The sequence below is a fragment of the Salmo trutta genome, chromosome 29 (genome assembly GCF_901001165.1).
Source record: "Salmo trutta chromosome 29, fSalTru1.1, whole genome shotgun sequence".
Classification (NCBI taxonomy): domain Eukaryota; kingdom Metazoa; phylum Chordata; class Actinopteri; order Salmoniformes; family Salmonidae; genus Salmo; species Salmo trutta.
This window is the reverse complement of record NC_042985.1, coordinates 36,094,668-36,117,513: the sequence shown is the minus strand read 5'-3', so window position 1 is coordinate 36,117,513 and position 22,846 is coordinate 36,094,668. Positions and strand designations below refer to the sequence as shown.

The 22,846-nt window shown below is 43.2% G+C and overlaps 1 protein-coding gene across 2 annotated transcripts; it reads right to left on the bottom strand.

Moving 5' to 3' along the window:
• Positions 1-691: 691 nt before the first annotated feature.
• syt13 (synaptotagmin XIII) lies at positions 692-22,287 on the bottom strand. Of its 2 annotated transcripts, none has more exons than XM_029721974.1 (6): positions 21,732-22,287; positions 19,184-19,406; positions 16,723-16,860; positions 12,344-12,645; positions 3,230-3,350; positions 692-3,046 (listed from the first exon to the last, which is right to left on the bottom strand). In XM_029721974.1, the coding sequence occupies exons 1-6, from the start codon at positions 21,903-21,905 to the stop codon at positions 2,742-2,744; spliced, it is 1,263 nt and encodes a 420-aa protein (XP_029577834.1). In that variant the 5' UTR covers positions 21,906-22,287; the 3' UTR covers positions 692-2,741. The 2 variants fall into 2 exon arrangements, with proteins under 2 accessions (XP_029577834.1, XP_029577833.1); XM_029721973.1 differs by having other exon boundaries at positions 3,230-3,353; positions 21,732-22,284.
• Positions 22,288-22,846: the final 559 nt, after the last annotated feature.

The window sequence follows — 22,846 nt, the reverse complement described above, 5'->3', positions numbered from 1 at the left end:
TAATAAGGGTTGTGTCTTTGGCATCCACAGACCACTTTTCTACATTTCATTTGGAAAATATACTCTCTCACTTCCTGCAAGTGCCATTATTTTTTAATGCCAACTGATTATTTATAGGTGCTTTAAGTCTAACCCAGTCTGTATTGAGCTAGAACATTTGAAACTGTGGCTTATTAGTCAAAATAAACCTCTTGGTTCGAGCTAGACAATACTTGATTTTGGTAATTTTATTTATTCATTACACAATGATGTCACAACTGTTAAGCCTCATCACATTGTCCTACATCAGATTTGTCTCTGGCCAAGACAATGGCTGAAACAGAACTAGGCAGCAACAGGCACTTTTTTCCATTTTAAACTGAAAAGAGAAGTATCAGACCCATGGGACAGGCTGATCTAGTCAGTACGGTTCACTTATTAATGAATCAGTGGGTTTATTTCTTGGTTCTCATTATTGCAATTATTCTTCCAGGTTCATGTTGTCCTTGTCAGGCGATGGATAAAAAATGTCCCGTCGTTTTTCTCTCTTTTCGTTTAGGGGCCATGATGGATATTGAGGTTGATGAACTGTGAACTGTAATATCGGTTATGTTATATAATCGGCACATTGGAAACAACATTCATTATTCATTCTGGCCATGTCTGCAGCTGCAGGGAGATTGTAATGGATAGTCCACAGAAGACAACTGCCTGGAAATGCTGGATGATTTATTGTTGCTTTTTATCCAACCACTGCATCTGCACCAGTTATTTTACATAACAATGTAGCTACATCATTAGTTGGAAGTGCTGTTCTTTAGGGCTAGTAAGTGTATGCGCTTTGCACACCATCGCATGCATAATGGTTGCACTACTTACTTACTTATGGTTGCATTACTTACACAGTAGATTGCTCATATCTTAACAAATAGGCAGGAATATAATGGCCATGGCATCCTAAAACAATCTGGCAAATGATCAATCAGAGTCTCATGAAGATAGGTCTTAAAAAAATGACTAACTTTCAATATCTACAAATGATGACCTAAGGCCTAAGTACAATAAGCACTCAAAATAAGACATTTGTTGAAATAATTTCATCGAAAAAAATAGACATTTGTTTTAAAATGGAAACTGCAACACTTTTTTTTCAGCAGAAAATATAAGCCTGCGATTGTGAGTCAAGGAGTAGGCTACGCACATTGAGTAGGATTTACGTAGGTGTATTGACAGAGATTAATCCCTTGTTGCACTTTTAAGAGTGACATGATTTACAACAACAACAAAAAACTCAGCATAAAGTATTACCAGTGTTCTTGTAAATACAATACGTGCATGTGAACTAGACATAGTTATCATTTAATAGGTTGATTATATTCCGGTCTGTTACAGTAAATCTTGTTTTTTTTGTGAAATGGCTTGGATGGGTGATATTAATGTGTAACTTCATCTCAACATGATAATGGCAGTGCTCATTCAGCTAGCTATGAAAAGCTAGCTACTGTATAGCAGGCCAGGTCCAAGGTTATATCAGTTACGCATAAGGAGCTCTGAGTATAGGAAGTATCAATAAATATATATATATTACATCAATGTCTGCCCGGATGTGGTGTTATGGGCTGATACTGTACATAATGCTCTCTGGATGCCTGGGTATTTGCACATCCTCAGTTTAATTCGACTAGAAACAGATTTTGGCATTACAGATTTTGAAGATCATGGCGGTAGGTTTTTAATATCACACATTTTGTGTGTCAGTATGTAAAGTTTCAAATTACACAGTATGTTTCTCACTGGCGCAGTCTATAGCAGTTCACTTGACAAAAGCTATGTAAAAGTAAAACTACATTGGAGAAAAATACCTTTTTGTATATAATAACTGAAGCAAAGCAGGTTGAATGGAACCAGGTGTGAAATGTGATAAGTTGATAGTTGTATTGAACTACTTTAAATGGAACATGTGTAACAACTCTCGTATTCTCCAAAGATAAAATACAGCTGCACATATTCATAAATATGACAAATACCGTATATTACCTGATTAAACACTGCATGATTTTTTTTTTTTCATACATCATTTGTATAACTTTAGCTGCCGTTTTTAGACCCTGGGTAATGAGATCAACTTTAAACATTTAGTCCACTGTAATTCCATCACAGGGCTTTTGAATCTCCTATCCGTTCAATATTGGCAGGCCTTTTACTTTCCGCTAGGTGCATTTTCTCGATTGCTTTCCAAGTGTGTGAATACATCACTTTACAAATAAAATGACAGCTCTACTGTAGAATAATTCACTTATATTTATCATACCATTACATACCATATACATAATCCAGTATACCACAGAAACACAGACATTACTTATCATATTCATTCTGTTCAGCTATAAAAAACAGATCAAAGAGGTGGTTAAATATAGGTACTACAAGTATTACATTGCATTGATGAGTTTCATTGAATATATAAAATGTGTTCATATTTGGAAATCTTGGGAAATTCTGTGATATCCAGTGTTATGTCAGTTCGGTGTATGCTATTGTTGATATGTTATAGGATGCTGTGGGATAAATAATTGCAGGCAATGGGATAATTTCCATATAAGTGGATACATAGATTTAGGCTCTTAAATCCTGATCCAGGAAGGCAGTTGACTTGCCCCCCCCCCAATCCGGAATTACTCAGTCCAGCCTTGTACGGTTAAATTTTTATGTGTGGTATACTATTTGGGTATTTGGAATGGCAAAGTGGACAGGTGGTTATCTTAGTCATACAGTGGGTGCCACATGGCGATCTGCTTACGGGGGTTGTCTAGCATCTGCTGCCAGTGTTGGAGGCCGGTATTAGAGGCCTGTAAACCCAACTGACAGCGGCCCAGGGACTCCTGCTCACCAGGACCTGCCTGGTTCAACACCTCCAAGTCCAGACTGGATTTAGACAGCAGCTCCCGGGGAACCTCCAGCATCATCATCTCATTCCACACTGGGTTCATCTTGTGCTTGACCCGTCGCGTCTGCTTCTTCTTCAGCTTGGTGGTCTGGTGCTTCAGGGCCAGTTTCACAGACAGGTCTAGGAACAAGGAACAAGGCTTTCGCTACAGTGAAATCCACCAACAAATATTTTTTCTATCTTAGTATACTCTGTCGTCAACCTGTGGATGAATTATCCGTTCATGGTTGTATGATTTGATGAGCAGTTGTAGGCATCATACAATATGAGCTGCAATGGGTTATATTAATAAACAGGGTGTACCTATGGAGTCCTTCAGCTTGTCTGACTGTAGTCCTCTAGCCTTCATCACCACTACTCCCAGCCGGTTGGCTGCAGGCAGATAACTTATGGACAGCAGGAGCTCTCCAGCTGACTGGACATCCTGCTGATTATAGTCAATCACACCAATTCACTGTGATTAGAACAGGTCACACGAAAACCTTTACTCTGCAAATAATATCAAAAAACACCGCGCAGAAAACTTCAACACACAAACAGACTTTGGTATACATAGGTTAGAACAAATATCAAAACAAGCAATGTCCATTTATGACAATAAGGTGTGTACACGTGCCTGTTACCTTGACGCCATCATTAACGGACACAAAGGTGCGATTCACTAGTAATCAAATGGACTGGATGAATGGCTGTGTGAGTCACCTCTGTGCCTCAGGAAGATTAGGATTCATTAGGCACAAAATCATTATAATCACTGCTATTATTCTTCTGATGCTACTGGTGAATCTCATATTGATCTGAAATCGTGCCACTTTCGTAAATGGTCTTCGTGCCCACGCCCATACTGCAATATGCACCAATATGTCACTTTACTAAGTGGAATATCAGAGACTCTTACAACCAGGAAAGAGTCTGTTGTAAAAGTAATATCATTTGAACATAACGTGTGTGACGGAGAGGCTTTACAGTCAACACTCCACCTTTTGTCAAACTGTTATCATGCATAGCCAACTTTGCGGAGGGTTGATTAGTGAAAGTGATTGATATCTAGGATCTTTGGTCTTCCGGTAGTGCACATAAGAGGAAGTGGTTCGTATTATGTCCAAACAGGCCACACAAAAAATAGGGAGCCCACTAATGGACAAAAAGTCAAGGATTATGCATTAGTCAATATGCAGCATAGACAAGGCATAATTTGCTTTTTTAGGGGGTGCTTGAAAATGACATCTTAACTACATCATTTTAACAGCACCAAAGAGCACAGTACAATTTTACCGCTTGAGTGTCCCTTTATAATCTGCGATCCATGGAAAGTAAACACTAAAGTAGCAGCCTGACTTCACTCTTGGATTTGCTGTGAGCAATATATCAAAGAAGTGTTAAGTAATCGATGCAAAGGGAATGGGGTAGTCTTGTTCTTTGAATAGTGTTCTTCTCTGAGTCATAACCCTATACAACTAAACTCAGCAAAAAAATAACCGTTCCCTTTTCAGGACCCTGTCTTTCAAAGATAATTTGTGAAAATCCAAATAACTTCACAGATCTTCATTGTGAAGGGTTTAAACACTGTTTCTCATGCTTGTTCAATGAACCATAAACAATGAATGAACATGCACTTGTGGAACGGTCGTTAAGACACTAACAGCTTACAGACGGTAGGCAATTAAGGTCACAGTTGTGAAAACTTAGGACACTAAAGAGGCATTTCTACTGACTCTGAAAAACACAAAAAGAAAGATGCCCAGGGTTCCTGCTCATCTGCGTGAATGTGCCTTAGGCATGCTGCAAGGAGGCATAAGGACTGCAGATGTGGCCAGGGCAATAAATTGCAATGTCCGTACTGAGATGCCTAAGACAACGCTACAGGGAGACAGGACGGACAGCTGATTGTCCTCGCAGTGGCAAACCACGTATAACAACACCTGCACAGGATCGGTACATCCGAACATCACACCTGCGGGACAGGTACAGAATGGCAACAACAACTGCCCGAGTTACACCAGGAACGCACAATCTCTCCATCAGTGCTCAGACTGTCCAAAATAGGCTGAGAGAGGCTGTACTGAGGGCTTGTAGGCCTGTTGTAAGGCAGGTCCTCACCAGACACCACTGACAACAACGTCGTCTATGGGCACAAACCCACCGTCGTTGGACCAGACAGGACTGGCAAAAAGTGCTCTTCACTGATGAGTCGCGGTTTTGTCTCAGCAGGGGTGATGGTCGGATTCGCGTTTATTGTCGATGGAATGAGCGTTACACCGAGGCCTGGACTCTGAAGCGGGATTGATTTGGAGGTAGATGGTCTGTCATGGTCTGGGGCGGTGTGTCACAGCATCATCGGACTGAGCTTGTTGTCATTGCAGGAAATCTCAACGCTGTGCGTTACAGGGAAGACATCCTCCTCTCTCATGTGGTACCCTTCCTGCAGGCTCATCCTGACATGACCCTCCAGCATGACAATGCCACCACCCATACTGCTCGTCTGTGCGTGATTTCCTGCAAGACAGGAATGTCAGTGTTCTGCCATGGCCAGTGAAGAGCCCGGATCTCAATCCTATTGAGCATGTCTGGGACATGTTGGATCGGAGGGTGAGGTCTAGGGCCATTCTCCACAGAAATGTTTGGGAACTTGCAGGTGCCTTGGTGGAAGAGTGGGGTAACATCTCACAGCAAGACCTGGCAAAAATCTGGTGCAGTCCATGAGGAGGAGATGCACTGCAGTACTTAATGCAGCTGGTGGCCACACCAGATACTGACTGTTACTTTTGATTTTGACCCACCTTTGTTCAGGGACACATTTTTCCATTTCTGTGAGTCGCATGTCTGTGGAACTTGTTCAGTTTATGTCTCAGTTGTTGAATCTTGTTATGTTCATACAAATATTTACACATGTGAATTTTGCAGAAAATAAACGCAGTTGACAGTCAGAGGGCGTTTCTTTTTTTGCTGAGTTTACAACCAAATCAACGGTTTCATGAAAATGTTTTAATCTCTTTCAGTGGATATCTAATAAATCAAATATCTCCTATCTTTCTTCAGTGTAGTATCATAGTGTGTGATTTCCTGAGGAGCTATAGCGCAGTCTACTGCTGTGTGTGTCATCCCTGGCTTCTGTCAGCCCCATCTGCTCCTGTGTTCTCTCTATGCAGCTATGACCATTAAATAAAGAGCTGAGAAACTTCTCACTGTGTTCAATTAGGAAATAATTCATAGTTTTTTTTCCGCAGGGGTGTATCACTTGCGTCACAACCTACATCATACAAACTCCCGCCTTCCCCTCCCTACATCTCTCAGCCTCCTCCTGTCCTCTGTCTCCTCTATCTGCTCTTCCTTTTTATCTTTGGCATGACTTATTTATCTCATGTCATCCTCGTATCTCTCTCCGTCATCTCCCACTCCCTCTCCAGCCCTCCATCATCCCTATTTGTGATTCCTGGCAGGACTTCATGCTCTCTTGCGCATCCCTGAACAAACAAAAAAAATCCCCAGGGTTTGTGATGACGTAGATTCTGATCTGCTGCCTAGCTTGGAGGCTCACGATGCAGCAGCCATGAAAGACTGGAGAGCTGGCTGTTTTTTATTAAATCTTTATTTTCACACAGGTGTCCCTGTAGCTGAAGTTTTAATTGAAGAACAGCTTGTGGGTGGACAGAATGAGCTGTTCTGACAGAAAAGAGAAACAAGATCAAATTGGGTTTCTTACAAACCCCTTTTTTTTAAGGCTTCCCAGCCTTGCAAATGGATCAGAAGCTGAATAAACTGAAAAGGACTTGCAGTATACATTTTCTCTCCCTGTATGTAATCAATCCTTTCAGAGATTTCAATCAAAACGACCAACAACAATGTCCCTTTCAACTCTATATACAAATCGTCCCTGTGTCACTGAGACTGAGGCGTGAAATGGATTGCATTTTTCTATAGCAGCTTGAGTTGCTGTCCTTTTTACTAAATCATCTTTAGGTTAACATAAAGGCGGATGGTTATAACTGTATCTTGAGCAGGCTTAACAGTGCTTGTTACAGGGTAGCCATACAGACAGGCAGACCAAACCTAGCCATTGAGCTAAATTAGTTTGGCCTTGAACAAAACAATATTTTGATCACAGTGCCTAGTATTCAGTTTCACCAGATCTACAGAACAGTTGTCTTGTTTGAGAGCTGGGATGGCTCAAGTCACTATCAGATCACAGAGGGGTAGGGTCTCTCGAAGGATGCCATGGCAACGCCTACTTTTTATAATGAACACCTTCTGACAGCTCAGAGAAGCAGAGGACACACAATTAGCACAGGTTCGAGATAGTTCGTGGAAACACACTAAATACATAGTGACGCATCTCACCCCAATTCAGAATCACTCATGATTCCACCCAGTCTTCAAAAGAAAATAAAGTTATAGTACTCCTCATTACTAAAAATGATATATATGATGGTCTTGAAGAGGAACACAGTCCTACACAATTCAATTGACAAAAAATATAATAATATTAAAGGGGAACTGCACCCGGTGATTTGGCCTCGTTTTTTGGCTTGCCACGTCCGTCTGGGAGAGAGGAGAGGAGGAGCTGGGATCCTATGAGAGGTTCATGGGTCTGTTCAAGGCGGTCTTCGACCATCCTTCAGAGGGCAGAGAGGGAGGGGAGCGACTTCTCCAACTCCAATAGGGTGCCCAGACCGCTGCGAAGTACGCCCTCAGATTTCAGACTGTGGCAGCCTCCAGCAGATGGAATGAGCCGGTGAGGACTGCGCAAAGAGGTCCAAGCGGAGTTGGTGTGTTGGGATGGCAACTTATCCTTCGACGCACTCATCGCGATGGCCATCCGTCTGGATAACCTTGTTTGGGAGCGCCGGGCACCTACCTCTCTCCTCGCCCTCCTCCTTTGGCTGTTGTGAGGCAGAGCCTGAATCCATGGAGGTAGGGGCCACACACTTCTCCACGGCAGAGCGGCGTCGCCGGAGACAGCTGGGGCTCTGTCCCTATTGCGGCCTGGAGGGGCACCAGCTTCAGTGGTGTCCGGTGTGTCCTAACCTGGGGTCCACTATGGCAGAAGGGCAACCCTGTGATCTTCCGCCTCCCAAGGTAGGCTTTGAGTATCCAATCATCACCGTTTCCAACCAAACCCTTTCTGGTTTCCATTTCACTGGCTGGCTGTCCCTCAGGGGTTGTCTCTACAGCACTAGTGGACTCCAGTGCTGCAGGGAATTTAATCGACCAGGCCCTCGCCTCCTCCCTGAACCTAACCTTGTACCTGTTCTCCTCTCCTTTTCCGGTCCAAGCCCTGGATAATCGACCATTGGGATCTGGCACTATCACGCACATCACAGCACCACTCACCCTCACCGTGGCACCCATGCACCAGGAAGGCCTTCCCTTCCTCATCATCACCGCTCCTGTACACAAAGTCATCCTCGGCCTCCCGTGGCTTCAACGTCATAACCCCACCATCTCCTGGTTGAGGATGAATATCACCGCCTGGGGAACAGGATGCAGGAGGACCTGCTATCCCATACCCTGTGGTTCTACGTTGGTTGAGAGTTCTGTGAATGATCTTCAGCCCATCAATCTGTCCTCCTGTATTGTTGGCCCCTTGTTTTGGGATGTAGATATGGACATCCGCCAGGCTCTGTAAAGGGAATCCGCTCCGGCTACCTGTCCTTCTGTCACAACTTCCGCCGAAGTCGGTTCCTCTCCTTCTTCGGGCGGCGTTCGGCGGTCGACGTCACCGGTTTTCTAGCCATCACCGATCCACCTTTCATTTTTCCATTTGTCTTGTCTTGTTTTCTGACACACCTGGTTTCAATTCCCTCAGTATTAGATGTGTATATAACCCTCTGTTCCGCCCCATGTCTGTGTGTGGAATTGTTTGTTGATTTGGGTATGTACACGCTAAACTGGTTTGTGCTGGGTTATGTCAACCCATATTGTGTTTAGTGTTCTTAGTGCAGTGTGTTTTGTTCGCCAAAATAAAAGGCTCCTTTGGCTACCCAACTTCTGCTCTCCTGCGCCTGACTCCGTTACAGCCAGTTGCGCATACCAAACACCTCCAGAGCGCATCTCCATCCCCACGGGGGTAAGAGATCGGCTGTTGACCTGGACACCCAGGTATCACCTGCACCATCCAATCCCTCTCCGATAAATACTGGTGGCCCACCTTGGCGCAGGACTTCGCCCGCTATGTCAACTCCTGCTCTGTATGTGCACAAACCAAATCTCCCTGGCACACTCCAGCAGGGAAACTACTTCCCCTTCCCGTGCCTCAGCAGCCTTGGTCCCATCTGTCCATAGACTTTGTTACTGATCTCCCCCCTTTCTGATGGTTTCACCACTGTTATGGTTGTTGCTGCCCCTCTCCAGTGCTCGACGTCGCTGGTCTACTAACCACCGGCCCTACAACCATCATTAAGTACACCTGCTCCCCATCATTACGCACACTTGCTTCCCATCATTACGCACACCTGAACGTCATCATCACCTTGATTACCTTCCCTTTATTTAGTCCTCAGTAGCCTCAGTCATCAGGCAGTATTTGTTTGTTTTGATTCATGTTCTGTACGCTTCTCGTGTTTTACTTATCTGCATTCATCATTATTAAACTCACCTTCTGCACCTGCTTCCTGAGTCCCGGCGTATACGTGACACTCCTCAAGAAATGCCGGCGGCTATGACAAAAAACAAATTCAAGTTGGCTTGGGGGTGTGGTTTGACGTGGGTGTATCTTAGGTGTGTCCTTGCCACCACCAAGACACACCCATCTGTCAGAACCTTGCCAGCAGCTGTGTTCCCCCCCCACTCAATCGCAACAAACCTCCTAGAGGGTGAGTTCAACAACTACAGATGTATGATGAGATGCCGGAGGAAACTTTGAATAGGTCAGTAGCCTACAGAGTAATATGAGAAGAATGCAATTGATATTGCATTCTTGTAGACATTTTAAACTAAGTGTTTTGATAACCTTTAAATGTAGTAGCAGGTCCATGTAGAATAAACAACCCTTTACATAATACCATAGAAGCAGTGTTCTGCTAACATAACAATGAACACCTTTCATTGTCATTCCCAGCCGATACAGACACTGTGACTATCAACATTTTTGTCTGGTGGTAAAGGGGCTACCTTGGCAAACATGTCAGAGTGGTCATACAATTCCTGTGTGGTATCCCGTATACAAAAGGAGTTCCCTGATCAGATGCAGAATACACATGGTTTCTCCCTCCCCATGTTGACTGATACCATTCAATTCACAAATTATTATTTTTTTAAATAAATAAATACATAAAAAAAGACAATACAAGTAAAAGTTGTTTCTAGTAAAATGTTTATGCAGAGTGAAAGATCTCTCTCCATTCAGATACATTAGTATCAAGCCCATCTGTTAGTCTGGACTTCATCACATCATCTTGCAAGTCTCCATGTACTGGCTCCATACATGTTTCTGTGAACACATATGCACATAGTCACTGTTCTATTACCAATGGCAGTTAGGATAGGTAATATCTGATGCACAAACAGGTACTATGTTGACGTTTTAACAAGTCAGACTAAACCTATCTAATGCTGTTCTCCCCATCAATGACCGTTGGTGAGCAGGTAAGAGGTGAGGCTGGAAGTGAGGTATTTGCCAGAGCCCCTTTGATGGGCATAGCAGCGTAGATCAGCTACTGGCCCCTCATCAAAGATACTGGTCGGTCGGTCGGTCGCACGCACGCACGCACGCACGCACACACACACACACACACACAGAGCACTGATTATGATTAGCCTAGTGAAACCAACCTGATCGCTGCATTCATCTTTCTATTATCACTTCAGATCAAGCTTGTTCCACCAAGTTAGGTGATGCCCTGGACATTATATGCATCTAAAAAGTAGAAAATAAGCAACAAGTAATGTCAGTTTACATCAATTATGTTTCACAATTGGGTTATCAAATGTATCAAAGTAATGAAGTGGGTTACCTTCTGTATTTTTACAAATGATGAGCCTGTGAAAGCTGTTGCCGCAGACAGGTGAAGATTGCTGGCCGGATACTTGCAATTGGAATGTTCACATCGAGGGCCCCCTTGCTGGTCTCTATACTGCATGTTTGGTTGCAAATAGGACATCTCTCGAATAACAATATTTATATTGTGCCCTAGACATAACTTAGGCATGGAAATAAGATTACATCGCTAGCCAAATAATTTGTAGGAAAAACCTTTGCCATAGTATGATGTCGTCAAATAACATCAGCTATGCTAGCGATGATGGTGATATTGAATATCAATATACATAACCAGATACATAACCATATGGTCTAGCTATCAGTATTCTCACCACCACTGGGGACCAACAAACTCCAACCACCTATTCTGCAAGATAGAGTCCTTCGGCAGGGCATGCAAACCATAGTTGCTGGCTGTGCATCTTGCTGGAAGCATGCATTGCGTGGTTAATCCGTATAAGTCTTTTCAGTCTCAAACGGCCGTGATCCTTTGAACATGTTGGTTGGGGGCGATGTAACAACAGAGCCCCATTCAATGAAGGTAAGTGAAGTGGGCAGAGTGGCGATTTGCGCGTGGAGCTTGGCAAAAGGGGGCATGATTTGTTGATATATTTGTAATCCAAACCCGACCTTCATTTACTCGTTGTGATTCACTGAGGTTCCAAACTCTATTTTAGACGAGACTGACTTCATGACCAAAATGACCCTATTTACACTTTGTAGTCAATTTTGATACTAGAATAAATGTTTCTGACTCATAGTCCCGAGGACCATGCCTCAGGACTACCTGGCCTGATGACTCCTTGCTGTCCCCAGTCCACCTGGCCGTGCTGCTGCTCCAGTTTCAACAGTTGTGCCTGCGGCTATGGAACCCTGACCTGTTCACCGGACGTGCTACCTGTCCCAGACCTGCTGTTTTCAACTCTAGAGACAGAAGGAGCGGTAGAGATACTCTAAATGATCGGCAATGAAAAGCCAACTGACATTTACTCCTGAGGTGCTCACCTGTTGCACCCTCGACAACCACTGTGATTATTATTATTTGACCCTGCTGGTCATCTATGAACATTTGAACATCTTGGCCATGTTCTGTTATAATCTCCACCCGGCACAGCCAGAAGAGGACTGGCCACCCCTCATAGCCTGGTTCCTCTCTAGGCTTCTTCCAAAGTTCTGGCCTTTCTAGGGAGTTTTTCCTAGCCACCGTGCTTCTACACCTGCATTGCTTGCTGTTTTGGGTTTTAGGCTGGGTTTCTGTACAGCACTTTGAGATATCAGCTGATGTAGGAAGGGCTTTATAAATACATTTGATTTGATTTGATATCGATGCCACATAGGCCATTTTCAGAAGGATTCGTTGTTTTGTAGTGGCAGTCACTCTTTAACTTTGCAGCCAATGCCATCTACTATATATCAACGGTAAGAACAGGGTAGCCTACCTGTTTTGGTGGTTGAAGGTCGACCCAGCAGTCTGCGTTGGACATCATGCCCACATCAACCAGCTTGAACCTCATAACGCCGAGGTTGGTGTTCTGGGAGAAGCGGTCACAACTGTGCAGGGAGAGAGCCACTTCGCCCTCCACCTCATACCCTCCTGGCAGGGAGAACACCAATCCTTCCTCCCAGCGGGTGTGGCTGGTCAGGCGTCGCGACGAGGTCTGGGCCTCCCTCTGTCCTGCTGCAAAGGTCAGGACTCCGGCCACATAACCCTCACAGCCCGACCCCACACACAAATGCTCCGCTACAGAGAAAGACAGAGATGGGAGGCAACAGAGAGAGGGGAGCAAACCCTGAGAATAGCAGTCTATTGATGTAGTTTTAATTACATTTTTACATTTTACATTTTAGTAATTTAGCAGATGATCTTATCCAGAGAGACTTACAGTTAGTGCATTCATCTTAAGATACAGTAGCTAGGTAGGACAACCACATATCACAGTCATAGTAAGTACATTTTTTCCTCAGTAAAGTAGCTATTAGCAAAGTCAGAGCTAGTAAGGGGAGGAGTAAAGTGTGAGTGGTTTTTTTCACAAAAGGCATTCTTTAAGGGGGGGATTATTTAAGATACTCTTTGAAGAGGTAGGGTTTCAAATGTTTTCGGAAGATGGGCAGGGACTCCACTGTCCTAGCTTCTTCCACCATTGGGATGCCAGGACAAAGAAGAGCTTTAGGGGTGGGAGGGCTAAGAGACCAGAGGTGGCACAACGAAGTATTTGGGTTGGGGTGTAGGGTTTGAGCATAGCTTGAAGGTAGATAGGGGCAGTTCGTCTTGCTGCTCTGTAGGCAAGTACCATGGTCTTGTAGTGGATGCGAGCTTCGACTCGAAGCTAGTGGAAGAGAGAATCTCATTAGCTGTTCCCAATTCCCTATTTCTGAAATAAGCATATATGACAAGGTCTGCCAAATACCTTATTATGTAAAATACACTGATGCTAGAACTGTATAGGCTATGTATTAATAAGGAGAGTATGCGTATGCCTAGTAGATGTGTTTATGACAAACAATGCAGAAGCACTATGCAGACCCGGCATAGGTCTCTCCAACAGTTTCTCTAACAGCAAATAAAAATAGTAATTAGTGAAGCTAAGGGCTTTGTTATAATGAGATATAATTGAGCACACGGCAGGTGATAAACAAACCAAAGAGGCAGGACTCACAGACAGCTGGCCTGCAGAGAAGAGGGCACGACAAAACCTATTCCCCCCTCAGGAGACTGAAAAGATTTGGCATGGGTCCTCAGATCCTCAAAGGTTCTACAGCTGCACCATCGAGAGCATCCTGACTGGTTGCATCACTGCCTGGTATGGCAACTGCTCGGCCTCCGACCGCAAGGCACTACAGTGGGTAGTGTGAACGGCTCAGTACATCACCGGGCCAAGCTTCCTGCCACCCAGGACCTCTATACCAGGCGTTGTCAGAGGAAGGCCCTAACTCCCCAGACCTTAATCCCATTGAGAACTTGTGGTCAATCCTCAAGAGACGGGTGGACAAACAAAAATATCTAAAGACACTGAGGCAGCAGACTTTGTGAAAATTAATATTTGTGTCATTCTCAAAACTTTTTCGCCACGACTGTACACCTGTTGTATTCGGCGCATATGACTTATAACATTTGATTTGATTTGAACCTGTGCCCTCCGTTAGCATATGTCAACAAACGTATGATGCTGGTGTGAACAGAGTGACAGCTTGCAAGCCTACCCCCACACCAACTAACACCCACCCACCCGCAAGGCAAAGTAGATGCATTGCTGACCTTTTCATTGGGCGACGCATCAGCATCTACAGTCGATAAGCATCCACATACGGGGACCAGCCAACAGAGTGCCAACGCAAAGGCGTCCGAGTTACTCAAACCCTTATCAAAATTACCAACACTCTTATGAAGAGGGGAGACCGGAGGATTGCTTTGTCTCACCACAAATGAAATCAATTATTTTGTAGATGGAGGATATAAAAGAAGCAAGGCAGAATATTGAAATAGATGAAGCCAGTATGGCAGTTTTTGTGCGTCATCACTTTGCCACTTTATTGGCTTCGGAATATTGCTCCACAAGACACGATGCACTGATGGGATTGGGTTGTGAGGTCTCCATTTACAATTTCCTGTCACACCTTGATCTGTTTCACCTGTCTTTGTGCTTGTCTCCACCCCCCTCCAGGTGTCGCCTATCTTCCCCATTATCCCCAGTGCATTTATACCGGTGTACTCTGTCTGTTGCCAGCTCGTTTTGTTTCGTCAAGCCTACCAGCGGTTTTCCCGTGCGCCTAGCTTGCTCTAGTTCCCGTTTCCGACCATTCTGCCTGCCCTGACCCTGCCTGCCGTTCTGTACCTTGTCACACCACCCTGGATTACTGACCTCTGCCTGCCCTGAGCCTGCCTGCCCTTCTCTACCTTTTGGACTCCAGATTACTGACCTCTGCCTGCTCTTGACCTATCGTTTGCCTGCCCCTGTTTCTGTAATAAACTTTTGTTACTTCGAAACATCTGCATCCGGGTCTTCTCCTGAGCCTTGACAATTTCCATCTATTTGTTACTCTTGATTGACTGTTGCCTCACATTCATTTATTATATTTGCAGACAACTGCCAATTTGTTTTTTCTTGTAACTTTGTTTTCATTTGCAGAAGACATCTGCTTGTTTACCTCTTTTGATAATGTTAATAAATTAGGTTTGACAAAGAAATGCACTGTCATGGAAGTACTTAAATAAACTCAGCAAAAAAATAAATGTCCCTCTTTCTGGACCCTGTCTTTCAAAGATAATTAGTAAATATCCAAATAACTTCACAGATCTTCATTGTGAAGGGTTTAAACACTGTTTCCCATGCTTGTTCAATGAACCATAAACAATTAATGAACATGCACCTGTGGAACGGTCGTTAAGACACTAACAGCTTACGGTAGGCAATTAAGGTCACAGTTATGAAAACTTAGTAGACTAAAGAGGCATTTCTACTGACTCTGAAAAACACCAAAAGAAAGATGCCCATGGTCCCTGCTCATCTGTGTGAATGTGCCTTAGGCATGCTGCAAGGAGGCATGAGGACTGCAGATGTGGCCAGGGCAATAAATTGCAATGTCCGTACTGTGAGACGCCTAAGACAGCGCTACAGGACGGACAGCTGATCATCCTCGCAGTGGCAGACCAAGTGCAACAACACCTGCACAGGATCGGTACATCTGAACATCACACCTGCGGGACAGGTACAGGATGGTAACAACAACTGCCCGAGTTACACCAGGAACGCGCAATCCCTCCATCAGTGCTCAGACTGTCCACAATAGGCTGAGAGAGGCTGGACTGAGGGCTTGTAAGCTTGTTGCAAGGCAGGTCCTCACCAGACATCACTGACAACAACGTCACCTATGGGCACAAACCCACCATCGCTGGACCAAACAGGACTGGTAAAAGGTGCTCTTCACTGATGAGTCGCGGTTTTGTCTCACCAGGGGTGATGGTCGGATTCGCGTTTATCGTTGAAGGAATGAGCGTTACACCGAGGCCTGTACTCTGAAGCAAGATCGATTTGGAGGTGGAGGGTCTGTCATGGTCTGGGGCGCTGTGTCACAGCATCATCAGACTGAGCTTGTTGTCATTGCAGGAAATCTCAATGCTGTGTGTTACAGGGAAGACATCCTCCTCCCTCATGTGGTACCCTTCCTGCAGGCTCATCCTGACATGATCCTCCAGCATGACAATGCCACCAGCCATACTGCTCGTTCTGTGCGTGATTTCCTGCAAGACAGGAATGTCAGTGTTCTGCCATGGCCAGCGAAGAGCCCGGATCTCAATTCCATTGAGCACGTCTGGGACATGTTGGATCGGAGGGTGAGGGCTAGGGTGAGGGCTAGGGCCATTCTCCACAGAAATATCTGAGAACTTGCAGGTGCCTTGGTGAAAGAGTGGGGTAACATCTCACAGCAATAACTGGCAAATCTGGTGCAGTCCAAGAGGAAGAGATGCACTGCAGTACTTAATGCAGCTGGTAGCCACACCAGATACTGACTGTTACTTTGGATTTTGACCCCTCCTTTGTTCAGGGACACATTATTCCATTTCTGTTAGTTACATGTCTGTGGAACTTGTTCAGTTTATGTCTCAGTTGTTGAATCTTGTTATGTTCATACAAATATTTACACATGTTAAGTTTGATGAAAATCAATGCAGTTGACAGTGAGAGGACGTTTCTTTTTTTGCTGAGTTTATGTTTAATAGGTGAACTAGGGTCAACGTCATGTTTAGTGATACCTACCCTTCATAATTTACATGAAGTGGACATACTGGCAGATGATACTGTTGAGATCGTTGCCTTACCTTCTATCACGGTGATGTGTAGCTCGTTCTGGTCGGTATAATAGGTGAGAGAGAAATGCAGCTTCGGGTGGAGGATGGAGCTGCTTGTTGTCATCCCATTGGTAAGATCCCTGGCACAGGGGGTTTCGTCCTTTGAGTCTGGGAAAAGAGGCGGCGTTAGGGCAGGGAAATTCTACGGTTACAGATTTGCGTTGAGTCTCAGATTTAAAAAAAAAAATGTATGCCAAATAAAAAACATTGATTTCAAAGTTTTACAAACCATACAACTCCATCCACGAGGACTAATTTTAACAATTAACACTGAACATTTTACAAAAACACATTTATTGGAAGAAATATGCAGATGCAAAGTTTGGAAACAGAATTTCGGGAAAATATCCAGTTTTTTTATGTGTCCACGTTAAAAACTCTTAAATATGTGCTCTGAATTAAGATTTAACGGTGTCTGCAGATATAATGAAAGCTATGACATGACACATTGACTTTGAAAAAATACATTTTGGTTATTGAACTGTAAGTGAAGTGGATTTACACCCGGTAACGGAATTTATTCATGGGTCCGTGATCTGTACTACACAGGAATGCATAATTCTGGATATGAATGTCATTCTCTTCATGGTGACGTATCCTAAATAGGTATACAAAGGTAGAAATACGCAATATACTCCTTTGCATATTTGGGTATTATTCTATACACTGGCTATTATTTTAATGAGCTCTGCCCCCAAACAAGACCAAATTTGGTTGGTCCAGACCAGACCAAATCTGAACCAATCGTAGACGACTATGTTTCACAAGTTTTGACATCGAAGTACAGCACAGTAGAGTGCAGTAGAGTTCAGTACAGCACAGCACAACACAGTAGAGTAGAGTTCAGTACAGTAGAGTTCAGTACAGTACAGTACAGTAGAGTTCAGTATAGTACATTAGTGTACTCAACTCTAGTGTGCTCTACTGTGTACTGTCCTGAACTCTACCCCAGTACTGTACTGTACTGAACTATACTCTACTTTTCCTTGCTGTACTGTACTCTACTGTAATGTACTGTGCTGTCCAAACTTGTGAACCCAACTGTGGTTTGTGACTACTATGATTTCCCATTGTAGCCAATTCAATTGCAGAAATTCCGTTACCAATGTTTTTGAAATTCCATTACCGATTTGGTAATGGAATTTCGAGTTTTAATCACTTAATAATTCATAAACAAAATTGGTATCAGTAAAAATACTATAACTAATTGATAGGTCTACCTTTACTTGTTACTTCTGTGAACTTTCATTATCCTCCCTCATGAAGGAGAGAAATTAGAAAATATCTTAAAGATATGTGGGTTTTTGGTAACGTAATTTCAAGGCACAAGGCAATTTTTCTTAAACTTACAGAAGGAAGAAAGATTTCTCCAAAACGAAATATAACTGTTGGTATTAGTTGGTAGGGGTCTATACTTCAACATTATTGTGTTTTGATGTATTTCTGATACATTTTTAGACTTTTTCTGTTAGATGTTTTCTAAGACCCCTTTTCCATCTGTTTGACCAGAAATCAAAGCCTTTGCTTATTCCAAATTGTTAGGAAGGAAAATGTTTGAAAAATTTATATATGCCTTACTTTCTCAAAAATATAGACTCTTAGCTTTCATTTGACACCCAATGTGATATGCTCATATGAACCTAATATGTTGGTGCCCATGGGTCCTTTTATATGGAAATGTCCGGCTGTTTTTCTTCCTAGGGACATTGAATGGTAAATGTGTGCATCAACTAAACCATGAAAATCAGTGTATCTTACTTTCTAAAAAAAATTTTTTTTAGAAACAATTATTTGATAAATAATTAACACACAATAGTCAAGGGTGTGTGCTAATATATATATTTTTTCAAATAATAAATCCAAGTATCCATGTATAGCCAAGTATAGCCAAACTGTCTGTTACTGTAAGGCAACTGCATTCAGGTGTAAGAAAGCACCAAGAATAGCAGTATGAGCTCTTACCCCTCTGGGACCAGTCCTATCCATCATGCATTAGGTTCCATTGACTGGACACATCAATAACACTGAGTGGATGAGTGTAGGGACTAGGGAGGGAAGGAGGGAGAGCGGGGCAAAGCCTTTGATCACAATGCTCTGGCAGAAGGAGAGGTGCGTTAAGTAACACATACAATTATCTAGACTGAGTGAGTGGTAACTCTAATACAGTAGTAGGAAGTGATTCATTACAGTAATTACCAACAAAATGTGTTTCTGCCAAGAATTGTTTTTCCGATTTACAGAGAAAAAGTGGATGCAATCAAAAAATCCATTTAAATGTAAAATTTCACCTGAAAAATGTTGAATCTAAATAACTGAATAGTATTACACATTGTATAACATGATGAAGGCAAAGTAGCTATGAAAAGAACAGGAAATTATAAAAGGATTTATTTTGTTTAATTCAGGGTGTTTGTTATTGGTTGGGGTTTACCTTGTCTGAGGATCGTGAACGTGTCAGAGCTGTCCGTTGCTTGGTTACCAGCATCAGGCTCAGTCGAGGGTCCCTCGGGAGAGGGTTCGCCCCCCTTCTCTGAAGCATGATCAGGGTAGCTGATGACCTCAGATGAGGTCACAGACGGTTTGGGCTTGTATATTTTGGGAAATTTCAACAATGTCCTTGGTTGGATGGGCTCTGTGGATTTTTCCACACTGAACTAGAGGAGGATGAAGAGTTGGTTAAAGAAAGGCTCATAAAACTGTACTATGAAACAAGGTGTGGTGATAAATCACAGCTAGTTTGTAGACTGCTTTCATGAACATTTAGTGTTGGTCGTGCAGTTCAAAGACAGCAAGCCTGCTGTATGCAACCAATCCCAGAGGGGTTCATTGCGGCCATAACAGTCCATTATCACTGCAGTCTGGCAATTCACACGAAAACATGGAACATCAATTTACAGTGAATGCACCTCTCTGACAGTCAGCTAAGTGTGGTCCATTCATATGAGTGAGTTATGGTTATACTGATAAGAATTTCCATCCATTCTCCTGGGCTTGCATCATTACTCTCCCAAATCAAACTCTAAAACTGGTAACTGGTAGCCATTATGTTAAAGTATAGAACTTTATTCATGCTTGTGGAATAAATTGCACATTGTTATGTTACATTCCATAATGGGATATAAACATTTCAGAGGAGGACTAAAGAGTAAGGTTGTTATCTCTCCAACCAGCAAGTGTTCTTTCACCTCCTTAGCAGCACATTTAAAGTACTGCAAAAAGCAAGCTGACTGGAACATGGTGTCTACCTGGAGCATGCATCATGTGTGATGGCTTGTGTAAGCTGAGGAAAGGAAGACTGTGTGCAGCCTGGTCTCATAGACTAGACTTAACATAGTAAATGTACATCTGGTATGATATATTACATTTGGTATGGTTACATAAGACAGAAGGTTAGGAGTTAGGTTAAAGGGTTAACGCAAACTGCACGGACAACTTTAACATTTTAGCTAATTAGCAACTACTTAGCATGTTAGCTTAACCTTAACCCTTTAACCTAACTCCTAACCCTAACCTTAACGCAAACAATCCTTTAACTTAACTCCTAACCCTAACCCTAACCCCTAGCCTAGCTATTGTTAGCCGCCTAGCTAATATTAGCATTAGCCACCTCGCTAACGTTAGCCACAACAAATTAGAATTCATAACATAGCATTACAAATTGGTCAAATATTGTACAAATTGCAAATCATAACATTTCATAAGAATTGTAATTCATAACATATCATACAAAATGGATGATGGACATCCACAAATGAATAAATACCAAACAAAACTTAACATATCATACTAATTGGAGTGTCCCGGATTTACATTTACTATATAAGGTCTACCCCTGAGTCCAGGTTGTAGCGTGAGCTGCACGGGTACCCTGCTCCTCCCTCCTCCCCAAATTACACTGACACAGATGTGCAGGGAACCTATGCATTCATTATTAGGCTAGTTCTAGCAGTTTTTTTCCGCTCTGAAAGATTCTGAATCACTCATCATCTCGTCACAAACTCATCGGATGGGTATCTGCTTCTAACACCATTATTTAGCCATCTTCAAATGAGACCCATATGCAGGAACACTACACAGCCCATAAGGAAATAGGAATTTCAATTAAACACACTGTAGTTCTTCAAAGTGGTTAAGTCTGGTGGTGTTAAGTCTGCTTCAAAGCTGTGGAATCTCACTCCATGACTAATCAGTCAAGGTCAAATGTGGACATACGTGCGACACCTTTTGCTTGGCTCAGAGAGAGGATGGGTGGGTTCACTCTAAAGTGGACTGCAACAGACAGTCAACCTTTCCCACAGAAAGGACACGGTTGGTGAGCAGAACTTTGATACAATGCCACAAGTCGAGTCACAGGTTAAGACTCCTGCAGCCCATTGGAACATGAATACAGTGCTCTACTAACTGTACTCCAGTGCCCATAACAGTAAAAAAAAGACTACAACAAATTATCATCAGAGGAGCCAATTGGAGGGCTCTATCTTACCGCAGTCCATTATTGTAATGTAACCCCTATCTGATGTTTTACTGCTGCATTTCCTGTGTTACAATCTATATATCAGTTAAGGGCGACATCAAAGGTTGTCATAAGCAGATATGGCGAATCGTCTTAGCTCACCAACTTCCCTGTTCAAAAATCTACAGACTAGTTGTTATGTCAGTGTATTAACCAACTGTAGTTAGCTATGTTATTTACCAGGATGTCATGCCACTCAGAGTAACTGTAGTTACTCAAATCAAACATACAGGACAAAGCTTTCTGCACTACAATTATAGATCACCTATGAGATAGCTCTACACGTGATATGACATTTAGTCAATGTTATCACTCAATAACCATGGCATTCACTCCAGTCCCACGTCACATAAACCTAGTCACACAGATTCACCAAGTCACATGCGGTGCTGGTAATTACCCTCCCAGGAAAGTAAGTTCTCCAATATCTGAGTCCATGTGCAAGTACTGTAGAAGGGCAGCTCACCTGCTCTGAGGAGTGCAGAACACTAGGTTTAGCCTTCTCTGGGTCTGCATCTTCACCACTTTCCAGCTTGCCTTTCTTACAGGACCTGCAGATCAGTGAGAGCCCACAGAGAGTGAGGATGCCTGACGCAGTGCCCAGCGTGGCACCAAGGACAGCAGCTGTGGTGAAAATCATGCTGGTCAACAAGGGCAACACAAGAAAAAATAAAGAGGAAGAAGAAAGGAAGCTAAAAATGTCCAAGTTACTCTTCAGGCAGCATTACAAATAAAGATGTGGAGATGCTGATTGGTTAGTCTGCAGCAAATGTCCCACAAAAATAGGGCGATTTTTCAGGAGACAGGCTGCACTTCATTCGGGTACCAGCAGTTGGATGCAAGCACTTTCAGTATGCAGTTCCCTCATCCAGAGACAGAGGGATAATGTTCCTGTCTGCAGAAGAGAACAGCGTGAGAGAGGAAGCCCGCCTTGTCTACTTGCATATATTCAGTGAGAGGAGGGATGAGAAAAGACAAAGGGAGAGAAAGGAGTGGGAGGGTAGAGGCTGGCTGGCTGCTAGCTGGTTAGGACAGAATATGTATGTTTCATTGATGCTTCCCTTCTCTGTCTCTTTTGCTCTTTAGCTCTACGTTTCTTTCTCTTCCTTCCTTCTCTTCCCCACTACCACTTTCCTGTTGCCCTCAGACACATCCATGTCTGGCATCTGAATGACGTCAGAGGTAAAAATCCTACTCCCCAGAATAACCTTTTTTTTTTACACACCAACAGAAAGTTAAAAAAAATAGGCTGATCTCATTCCCCTTCTCTCAACGCACTATCCCCATTATGCTGTTCAGCCAGGAGAATGCGCACCACCACAATATTGCTGTTTATTCCTCATGGCTAAGCAAAGGATACCTCTCTGAATAAAACATCTCTCTGAATCTAAAATTGCTAGAGTAAGAAGACATTTCATTTAGCCACATGAACAGTCAAAAACAAATCTATTCTCGCTGAGGGGGAAAATCTCCCGTCAAATTCTATATTTGGTCCCCCAACTTTTGCATTAATATGCAGTTTCCATGGAAACAACATAACCCACACTACAAACAGACCCTCAAAATCTGTGAACATCTTGG

What these genes read in the sequence shown, in the direction of transcription:
- syt13 (XM_029721973.1), bottom strand. Translation starts at nt 21,905, where the DNA reads ATGATTTTCACCACAGCTGCTGTCCTTGGTGCCACGCTGGGCACTGCG. An exon ending in TTCTGCACTCCTCAGAGCAG is followed by an intron (nt 19,407 to 21,731) that starts GTGAGCTGCCCT and finishes ATCCTCCTCTAG; the next exon opens with TTCAGTGTGGAAAAATCCAC. An exon ending in GTTCACGATCCTCAGACAAG is followed by an intron (nt 16,861 to 19,183) that starts GTAAACCCCAAC and finishes CTCTTTTCCCAG; the next exon opens with ACTCAAAGGACGAAACCCCC.